Genomic DNA, 11385 nt, shown 5'->3' with positions numbered 1-11385 from the left:
TTGGCACTTCACAGGTGGTATTTGGGTTATAATCCGCTAAGGAACACGCCATCCATTAATCTCATCTGGCTGAAACTTCCCGGCTTGCCCCTGGAATTATGGTCAAAAGAGACCTTAATTGAAATCGAGAATGCTATTGGCAGGTGTGTTTATGTTGATCCGTGGTGTCTCGGGGAGAAAGACAAGAGAATGGCGTGGATTTTAATTGAGAAAGCCTACCGTGGAGGATTTCCGGAATACATTGATATCAGTTGGAAGGAGCAGTCCATTAGGCAGAGGCTAGATTTCTGGGGCGTGCCATTTAGATGCGCTGCTTGCCATCTTACGGGTCATCTCATTAAGAATTGCCCGCGACATCATTTAAAAGGTCACAAGCACTTTCATTTTACCAAAATAGTGGATAAGCCTCTTGGTAGAAAGGCATCTTCCATGGATTCCGGAAAATCGGACTCACCAAAGAGTTTCTCCAAGTCTCCCCCCCATGATGTTTCTGATGGGGACTATCAGAAATCCCCCCTGCCGGTTGAAGATCCTGACCCCTTGTATAGAATTTCTCCTTCCATGCCAGCTCTGGAGATTGCTTTGGAATATGAGACCCCTTGCCCGCCGAAACCTCCTTTCGAACCTCTGCCCGACCAGGCTGTTCCTAGCCCGTCCCCTGTTCCTAAACCTTCCATTAATAAGGAGGTTCTCTTGTTGCAATCTTCACTGTCTCCTCCATCTCAGAAGAAATCTTCTGCTGGCAAGATGATTGTTCCTCTGACTGCTCCCACTCCGGTCAACTCCCCTGTAACGTCGCCTACCAACTCTATCTGCTGTGACCTTGACTATCTCCTGACTAAAAAATCTCTTGACCTTAGGCCGCTCTCAGTTCATAAACTTGATAATCTCAGCTCTCCTAAGATAAGTCCAAATTCGGGATCTAACATCATTGTGAGAAGGAAGAACAATCGCGGCAGCAGGCATTTTAGAGGGAGGGGAGATGCTTCTGGTCGTGTTATCAGTAATCTCTCTCTGATTGACATTCCCATAACTGACATGACTGATGTTTGGCCCCTTAGAGCAAGCAAGGCTGGTACTCCTTCCATATGAATCTTATTGTTTCGGTTAATATCCGAGGTCTGGGGCCAGACCTGAAGTTTTTGGCGTTAAAAAACTTTTTTTTGTCGGCAAATCCTAAAATCATTCCTATTCAAGAGACCATGAACGCAGTTTCAGCTACTGTGTCATATTTCAGGAAAATGTTTCCCCTCTGGCATATCTCGGCTGTGGAAGCTAATGGACAATCTGGTGGACTGGCAGTGATTTGGGATCCTCAGTGGATCAATGCAAAAACCTATAGTTGCATTGCTGGCATCCTTATTTCAGCGCAGATAAGGGGCAAAAATCGTCCTATTAATATATTGAATGTCTATGCACCGTATAAGAATAGGTCGATTTTTTGGGATTGTCTGTTTGAATCTGAAATATTAGAAGTGGAATCGTTAATGATCGCAGGGGATTTGAATATCACACTTAGTAGGGATGAAATATGGGGGAATAATAAAAATCAAGATGCTATTGCGATCAAGATCAGAAATGAGTTTCTCTGCAGGAACTATATTGACATTCTCCCGGCCAAAATTCTTCCAACATGGGAAAACGGAAGGATTGGGAGCGCTTACGTTGCCAAAAGAATCGATAGGTTCATCCTGCACGCCAGTCTGATTGACACTTTGGGTATTCCATTCTCTACAATAGAAAATATATTCATCTCTGATCATCGTCCGATCATCCTGGGATGGAGAAATAAGGGAATCAGATATGGATATACATTTAAATTCAACAGGAATTGTCTGGAGGATCCTGAGTATATCATCGCTATTAAAAATGCATGGTCAGAACTATCATCCTCTAATCCGTCCCCTGCCTTAATAACATTCAGGGAGAAGATGGAATCGGTTCGAAAACTTACAAAAATGTGGCAAATCCAAAAGAGACAAGCAGATAAAAATAAGCTCCGGAAAATCCAAAATGATCTTGACAGTGCGGCGTTATCCATGGCAAATGACTCATTATCATTTGAAATGAGATGTAGAATCAAGGAATTGCATAAGGAAAAAATGGTGATTATAAAACAAAAGGAATCCTACTGGAGGTTAAAAAGTAGGGCTTTGTGGATGAGCGAAGGAGATAAAAACTCGAAATTTTTCCATAAATATGCAAATTCCAGAAGGGAGAAAAACTCAATTTGGAAAATCAGCGATGGAAAAGGGGGCTTCTTTTATTCCCAGCAGGATATTTCTGATGCGGCGGTGGCATATTTTAAAAACAGTATAAAAGAACAGATAATTGCAGGATCCAGGACATTTTATGGGGAATTGATCTATTCCCTTGCATGTTTGATGAAGAGACAAATAATATTACTTTCAAGCAAGTTTCAGAGGATGAGCTGCTGACTATTTTGAAATCCTTCAAAAAGGACAAGAGTCCTGGTCCACATGGCTGGACGGTTGAATTCCTCATCCACTTTTTTGATGACATAAAAGAAGATCTGTTGCGGATGGTCGAGGGCACTAGGCTGGCAGGCAGCATTAACCAAAAACTCACTTCTACATGCATTGCTCTTATTCCTAAGAAGAGGGATGCTTTAAATTTTTAGGATTTTAGACCTATCTCATTATGTAATATTTCATATAAGATAGTCTCGAAGATTATAGCTGAAAGGATCAAAGGAGTGTTATCAGAATTTTTAACAAAGGATCAGCACGGTTTTCTGAAAGGTAGAAACATTCATGATGTTGTGGCTAGTACTCAGGAGGGTTTGTTTGCTATTCATAAGAAGAAATGTGATGCAACTATTCTTAAAATCGACCTCTGGAAGGCATACGATTGCCTGGAATGGGGCTTCATAAGATGCATGCTAGCTAGGATCGCTCTGAACTCCAACATGATCAACTGGATCATGGCATGTGTTGACCCAGTGGACTATGCAATTATCATCAATGTGATTCCATCCCCTTTCTTCCGGGCGGAAAGGGGTCTGCGTCAGGGGTGTTCACTCTCCCCGCTGTTATTTATTCTGGCTATGAATTCCCTCAGCCTGCACATCAATAAAGTTGTCAATGAAAACTTGTGCGCCCTCTTAAAATATGCAGGAATATTTCTATATCTCACAACTTATTTGTTGATGATATCATACTATTTGGCTTGCTGTGTAGGATTTCTTGGACATGTTTCTACGAAATTATACAAAACTTCCAGAAGGCCACGGGTCTGATAGTTAACAAGGAGAAATCTGCAATTTTCCATGATGGAAATAATCAAGAATTTATAGAATGGTTATCAGAACTATTTGGTATTAAAGCGCAACCTATCAGCTGCGACATGAAGTATTTTGGGTTCCAAATCAAAGCAAATGGCTACACAAAATCGGATTGGAGTTGGATCCTTGAAAGATTCCACAAAAGGATATTAGCATGGGAATTCAGGTGTTTAACTCTCGCAGGTAGAATTGTCCTTGTTCAATCAGTTTTGAACCAACTCTCTGTCTACTGGGCTCATTTATTTGCTATTCCAGTCAGCATCATTAAAAGCTTAAATAGAATGTCTGCCAATTTCATCTGGGGAGGACAAGCAGACAAGAAGAAATTTCATCTCACATCAATAGCCAACATATCATTGCCAAAGTTCATGGGCGGTTGGGGCTTACTGGATATGCAATCATTTGGAAGGGCCCTGTTATGCAAATCTCTGTGGAGGGCTGTTCACGGGGAAGGTCCATGGTGCAATATGATTCAGGCGAAATATTTAAAAAAGAAGGATTTCATTTTCTGGTACAGAAAAGGAAAGATCGGGGTGCCATACGGCTCTTTCATTTGGAATAGTCTTCGCAAAAATGAATCTTATTTTCTGAAGAATCATGTCTGGCACTTTCAGAATGGAAGCAAGATTCTTATCGGCAGAGATCAATTTAAGGGAAGCAGTGGGGTACCTAAAATTCCAGAACTTCTATTGAGCTTCTTCCACAGAAGGGGACATTTCTATTGGGATAGTCTGATTGAAAAATGGCAGGGGCCTATCCCAATATGGAAAAGCGCAGACTCTCTTAAGATGCCTCACCCGATTGCATATCAATGGGATCTCATAAAGGCGAGTCTAAGATGTTGTGGTATTTTCCGCAGTATGGAATCTGACTTTTTAATATGGTGCCACTCAAAGGAGATGAATAATATCAAGGTCAAAGAAGTTTATCAGCATATCATGCATACAAACTTTTCAAGTCCGCCGTCAAATCCCAGGGCTCAACCCTGGACAGGCGGTGGAAACTACCAAGCTGGAGTACGGTAGGGGCAGAGGGAATTTCCGGTGGAGCGGTGAAATGCGTTGAGATCGGAAAGAACACCAACGGCGAAAGCACTCTGCTGGGCCGACACTGACACTGAGAGACGAAAGCTAGGGGAGCAAATGGGATTAGATACCCCAGTAGTCCTAGCCGTAAACGATGGATACTAAGTGCTGTGCGTATCGACCCGCGCAGTGCTGTAGCTAACGCGTTAAGTATCCCGCCTGGGGAGTACGTTCGCAAGAATGAAACTCAAAGGAATTGACGGGGGCCCGCACAAGCGGTGGAGCATGTGGTTCAATTCGATGCAAAGCGAAGAACCTTACCAGGGCTTGACATGCCGTGAATCCTCCCGAAAGAGAGGAGTGCCTTCGGGAACGCGGACACAGGTGTCTTTCCCCACATTTTCTGGAAGGATGGCTGTCAATCGAAAATGATTCACTTCGCATGGCTCAACTTTCACAACAAGATTCTGACCTGGGAGAATTTGAGGAAGCGCGGGTGGATCGGTCCAGGTATATGTCCCCTGTGCAGATCTGATGGGGAGAATAATGACCACCTGTTCATTAGATGCCAACGCTCTCAGCAAATCTGGCAGTCGCTGGAGATAAGTTATGGATTGAAACTCAAGTCTTACGCCACAATTGTAGATACGCTCCTCTGGTGCAGCGCACAGAAATTAAATTGGCGTAGGTTATTGATTTCCTCCATGTGGCACATCTGGAAATGGCGAAACTCTGTAATTTTTAACGATTCTAAATTGGACAGCACAGATATCCTTGTTAAAATAGTTGCTTCTTATGAAGCCCTTCCACTGAAAGCCAATTTCCAAAGAAGAGGTGTTCCCTCTGACCAATCTTTTGATAACTTTCCCTACCCAAAGGCATTTTTCGACGGTGCAGAACAACAAGGCGTATGTGGATGTGGCGTCCTGATCATGGTAGATGACAGCACTCAGTTCTCCTTTCACTGGAACGGGGGTAGTGGTTCTAATAATAAAGCGGAGGCCATGGCTCTCGCAGGATTATTATTCTTTTGCATCTTCCTCAATCTACAACATGTTTCGATATATGGGGATTCGAAAGTTATGGTTGACTGCATCTCTGGTAAGATCCATATCACTACATCTCACTTGAATGGCTGGATCGGTAGGATTAGATACTACTGGGATTCCATGGATGGAAGCTCTATTCACCACATTCGCAGAGACAAAAATTATCTGTCTGATTCTTTGTCTAAAGCAGGGTTACAGGAGGCCACTGGTTCTTGTTTTTTGCAGATCCTTTCTGAGGGAATTAGCTATCATATCCAGGAGTTTAATATGTCGGACTTCTAGTATCATTTCTCTTCTCATAACAGGTTTTCCTTGACGGGTCTATGATCTTTATGTGGATGTCTTTCTGGATTTTTGGATGGGATTCAAGATGTATTCTGTACAACATATGTTTCCTGATTCTCATATGCTTGAGTTATGTTTCGGTAAAGTAACAGACATTGTCTACCTACTTTGTCAATGGATGCTCCCACGTCTCATAATTGGGAGTTCACATGATGTAAATTTTGAACATTATATCTCTCATATAAATATATTCTACTTTTTCTTTCTGAAAAAAAATATATTTAATATATCATTTTAATTGAAGTATAACTATTTTTTTTGCGATTTTTCATTATAGAAAAGTTCGATAAAACTATACCTTTCAACCTAAAATTATTTTTTCGCTTTCAAATTTCATCACACTTGCAAATACTGTAAATCTACAATATGCTCTGCAAATTTGAAAATATAGAAGATTTGCAAGTTGTGTCAAGAACCATAGTTTGTATTCCATTTCATATTAAACGAAGTGATATAGATGCGTATGTTTAATGTTACAATTCATGGCCCTAATTAGATTGATTGTTGTAAAATCACATTAGACTTTAAAATGATAAACATAGAAAATATTTGTAAGTGGCAAGTTTATAATTATCACGTGAATTACATTTCATATTAAAGAAAGAGAGACTCTCATGCAATGCTGAAATTTGTCATAATGTATTTTGGCCATAGTGTGTGTAAATCTCTTTCATTGGATGTTCGTAATGTATTTTGAGAAATTATTTTCTTAATCTTGATTGTTTGGAGAGTTTTGAGAAAGTGGAAGGAAAATGATTGTGTAAGATTTGAAATTGAGTTGTTATTTTTTTTAAATTTGATAGGAATTTATTGAAATTACAAGTTTGATGGGTAACCCTTGCACAATCAAAGTGGTTTAGAGGTTTTTCAGGGTGCTAAATCCATATATACAGTCAAAAAACCAATTTAAATAACACAAATCAAGATTTCACCTCAAATATTTCCATAGAATTCAAAAATCCAAAAAATCACACTCAAAACAACTCCATTTAAAATTTCATTTTAAATGTGTATTGAAATTATTTTCTTAATCTTGATTGTTTTGAGAAAGTGAAAAGGAAAATGACGAGGTAAGTGGTTTGAAATTTCATTTTAGATGTGTCATAATATATACATGAAACGTTCTTCTCGACAAACTCTTTTCCTAATGTTATAAGTTGATTAAAAACCAGTTTAAATAACACAATTCAAAATTTCACCTCAAATATTTCCATCAAATTCAAAAATCCAAAAAATCACACTCAAAACAACTCCATTTAAAATTTCATATGTATTGAAATTATTTTCTTAATCTTGATTGTTTTGAGAAAGTAAAAAGGAAAATAACAAGGTAAGTGGTTTGAAATTTCATTTTAGATGTGTCATAATATATACATGAAACGTTCTTCTCGACAAATTCTTTTCCTAATGTTATAAGTTGATTATTTTGAGAAATTATTTTCCTGTTGATTATTTGGAGAAAGTGGAAGGAAAATGACAAGGGAAGTGGTTTGGAATTTCGTTTTAATGAAATGTAGTGCATTAAGCACTCTCACCAAGGCTTTATCTTGGAGTTGTCTAATGAGGTGGAGGAATTGCCGGGGACTAAAAGTGGCCGGAATCCAGGTAAAAAAATTCAAAAAATCTTGTAGATGCACTGTTTGAATCATGTTTTTGATGGTGGAAATGGATTTAGCGCCATCAAAAACGTCTAAGACACCTAAAATTTTGAAGTTTAACAACTATAACTTGGATTTGCAAAAATCCTTGCCAAATTTTCTCTAAATATGATCGGAATTTCCATAACTTTCCAAGCAACTCCTCCGCCTCGTTAGACTACGCGCTTTATCTTTTGTGCACCGATCACATTTAGTGGATCCCACCTTGGATTGAGTAGAGATCACGTATTTCAAAAATTGGATTCTTTTGGTCTCCGAAACCTTTTTTTGTCATATTATGGAGAAGAACTCCCATGGATTGACATAAAGTTGAGAACCATGTTTTAATAATATTTTTTTGGATTTTTAAAGGGGTAAACCTTCAATTTGAAATTAGTATATATATTAATTTTTTATTTACTTGGCATGCGTAAGTGTTGGCCTGTATTTACTTGCAATTTAAAATATACCTCTGTTAATAAATAAATTTTTACTTTCCTTAATGTTAAATTTATTATTTAGTTTTTTTTAATATTTTATATATATATAAATTTAAGAGTAATTTTTTAATATATGAAAATATGTTAATAATCTAATATATAAAGGTATTTCGTAAAAGTAAAAACTTTTTTTTATAAACCAATAAAAAATTATTTTAAATGGTATAATTTTTTTTAATAATAATTTATTTATTTATTTATTTTTTCATTATATTTTATCTATAATTATATTTGAAAGATAAAGTAATGTTTGTACTCTGGGATACTAGGGGGATGCCATATTACCACAAAATTAAAATTATACGATTGTCTGGTTTCTCTCAGAACAACTGCAAATTGTCTACCAGAAGATGACCACTCGTACACTCGGTCTTTCTTGCGCTGTGACTCGCAGCGGATGACCCCAAGCTACCACTAGTTCACTCGGCTTTTGTTGCGTTGTGTGTCTCTGAATACTTGGCAATAAGTTGAGAACAAAAGCGCTCTGAAACCTGGTAGGCTTCTTATCTGGCTCAGCAAATAGGGACCTCCGTTTACATTGAACGAAATTTATGACCTTATGACCTCTTTCTTTTAATTTTTTTAATTTACTATTTGAACAATGAAAGTGACATGGGCCCAGCAATTTCCGCGTTGAGGACCCATTACCTATGATATCGTGGATGACAACCAGCAAGGTTTTGACAAAAAGACGCTTCATAATTTACACACAGCTTTCTTCCCGAGAAATTCTTTTCTCAGGGTTATGAGTCAATTATCTTTTCTCAGGGTTATGAGTTAATTATTGTCTTTTCTTCGGTATTATTTTCTCAGAAAGTAACGTAATGCATTAAACATCTCACCACCAATCACATATTTCAAAAGTGGATTCTTTTTTGTCCTATGGTGGAGACGATTGACATAAAGATGAGCACTAATATTTTATTAAGTATTTTGATGTCACAATTATTTGTCGGATGAGATCGGGATGTTTTTGATGTTTTAAAAGGTTAAAATTTTAATTTAAAAGAAAATATTAATTTTTTATTTACATGATTTGATTTTTTATTCAAATAATTATATTATTAAGTAAATCTAGTTTAAGTATAAAATCACCAGGGTATAAGTGGATAGTCAACTAAATTAAAGTAAATGTACTTGTTTATCAATAATGTCTTTTTAATCATTTTTAAATGATTAGGTTAAAATCATATTAGCTTCAAATTTAATTATCTTATTTAAGATATTTTATTTTTTAAACGAATGAGAGTCACATGGTGGCATGTCACTTTTTTTTATAGTATAAATGACTATTGTGCATGTAGGGTTTAGTTTGTTTAGTTAGAATGATATGTTTACTCGTTTAATAAAAAAAACAAAAAAACATCTTATAATATCATAAATAAAGAATAATAATAAAGTTCTAAAATATTAACTACATTAAGAAAAACATCCCTATAAATAGTTAATACTAAAAATAGAAAAGAGTGATCGCATATGCCATACACGATATTATGCATAGTCAAGCTTTTCAAGATCAATTCAGTGAGTTTTGAAAAAAACAATCAAAACTTAAATTGAATGGATCATGACGAAACACAATTATATATATTTAACCTTACAACTTATGTTATGCGAGCCCCTTATTGTCATGGTATGGTTGTTTGGCCAAGGATAGGTTTCAAGTGACAACAATAGATGCATAGAAAATGTGAGTTGTTTTGCAAGAAGAAAAGAGGCTAAATTGTGAAATTCTTTTCACTAAAATTGTAATATGTATTTAGGTTAATTTGAGTAAAAGTGTTTATACCAAAATGATTATCTAAATTGCAATTACAGGCAATCAAAATGCATATTAATTTTTTTTATTATTATTATTTGTAAAGTTTATTTTAATGGTAATTAGTTGTATTTAGGAAAAAAAAAACAGAAAACAAAAAACAAAAAAAATTCTTATTTGTAGAAAGATTGGAAATAAAAAGGCCCAATTCAATTTTGTAAAATATGAAGAAAACTAACTATATTAAAAATAAATAAAAATAAATAAATAAGTTACTGCAAATTTTTTTATCAAATGCACACAACAACATGCATATAAAAAAACCACATTACACATAACTAAAACAATGAATTTTGATTAGATTCAAGAGTTCAACGAGTTGTTGCAGCACTATAAAAAAATAGTCTCCCTTCGTATTATATTTAAATATATATATAAAATACAAAACACTCTTCTTTGTAGAAAGATTGGAAATAAAAAGGCCTAATCTAATTTTGTAAGATGGGAGGAAAATATTCAATTCGAAGATCTTTGGTAGATGTTAAAAAATACTATTGATTTTACAGATCCTTTAAAAGTTAATTGTATAATTGTTTATTACAAATACAAATTGAAAATGCATAAAAAAACAATAATGAAAATTAGAGAGAATATGCACCATAGAAAAAAATTTATAAAAAATTTGTTCAATAAAGCCAAGCAATTTTGATTTTGATTTAAAAGTTTTAGAAATATGCGAGAAATAAATAAAATAATGCTTAAACTTATATTTCCTTACCAGCAAATGCACAATTCTTCTCATCATCATGTTTTGATGAGAATCGGTCTTTGGTGTTCCACCGAATCTCTCCCTGTACCAAGTCCCTCTACCAAGTCGGACCACGCTTCTGCTCTCATAGCTTCTCCCTCCCATTCACTGAATCCTAGTAACTATGCCAACTTTTAGGAACTCCTGGAAGCGCTAGACTCACCAGATTGTTGTCAACAACAGTAATCCCGACACTTCCAAGTTCATCCCGACATTGGATGAACTTGGTCAAGTACTTCGAACACATTGAGTCAACTGGGTCAAGTACTTCGAAATCGAGCGGCCATTCTCCTGATCATTTTCGCCCCTCGTAGAGCAGAGCATGCGAAGAAACCACTGGAGCATGCGAAAACCCCACGGGAGCATTGACAAGACTCTAGCATACAGTCCAGTTTGGCGCTGCGTCCAACGAAGTTCTGATGGCTGCACATGGTAGAAAACAGGAATGATAGGTGCCTTCGACTTCAACATCAATACGAGCTCTTTCAAACACCACACCGATTCTGCATATCGGGGAGAGAAAATAGCAATGTGAACGGAGGCTGTTCGAATAGCGCCTTCGATTTGACAAGTTAAGCCATCTCCCTCTCGCAATTCTTCAATGTCCAAAAATGGTCTGACACCGTGTTTGCAAAGGGGATTGTAGAGATCAGTGGCAAAGGGTTTCTTGCAATCTGGACCGCAATGATTAATAAAAATATCAAAAACATTGTAGTTTTCGTTGGCATAAGAGGTGGATGAGGATGCCATACTATATTCACAGATTGAAATTACAAGATCGTCTGGTTGTTCTGAGGAGCAAAATGGCTACCAGAAGATGACCCAAGTTACCACTACTTCACTTGGCCTTTCTTGCGCTCTGTCTCCCAGCGGATGACCCCAAGTTACCACTAGTTCACTCGGCCTAGGTCGCTCTCTGTCTCTCAAAATACTTGGTAGAACAAAACCGCTCTGAAAT

At 36.7% G+C, this 11385-nt stretch overlaps 3 protein-coding genes across 3 annotated transcripts; 2 read left to right on the top strand and 1 right to left on the bottom strand.

The window, feature by feature from the left end:
• Positions 1–1202: 1202 nt before the first annotated feature.
• LOC149182802 (uncharacterized) lies at positions 1203–2438 on the top strand. The gene has a single exon (XM_089414685.1). The coding sequence runs from the start codon at positions 1203–1205 to the stop codon at positions 2436–2438; it is 1236 nt and encodes a 411-aa protein (XP_089270811.1).
• Positions 2439–4757: 2319 nt separating this feature from the next.
• LOC149182801 (uncharacterized) lies at positions 4758–5660 on the top strand. Its single transcript, XM_089414684.1, has one exon. It carries the CDS (start codon positions 4758–4760, stop codon positions 5658–5660), a length of 903 nt encoding a protein of 300 aa, XP_089270810.1.
• A 4995-nt stretch (positions 5661–10655) lies between these two features.
• Positions 10656–11177, bottom strand: LOC149182800 (putative 2' cyclic ADP-D-ribose synthase BdTIR). Its single transcript, XM_089414683.1, has one exon. It carries the CDS (start codon positions 11175–11177, stop codon positions 10656–10658), a length of 522 nt encoding a protein of 173 aa, XP_089270809.1.
• Between the last annotated feature and the right edge of the window lie 208 nt (positions 11178–11385).

The sequence above is a fragment of the Pinus tabuliformis genome, chromosome 3_2 (genome assembly GCF_031772625.1).
Source record: "Pinus tabuliformis cultivar Carrire ecotype Pingquan chromosome 3_2, CPIR1, whole genome shotgun sequence".
NCBI classification, from domain to species: domain Eukaryota; kingdom Viridiplantae; phylum Streptophyta; class Pinopsida; order Pinales; family Pinaceae; genus Pinus; species Pinus tabuliformis.
This window is presented reverse-complemented; position numbering and strand designations above follow the sequence as displayed.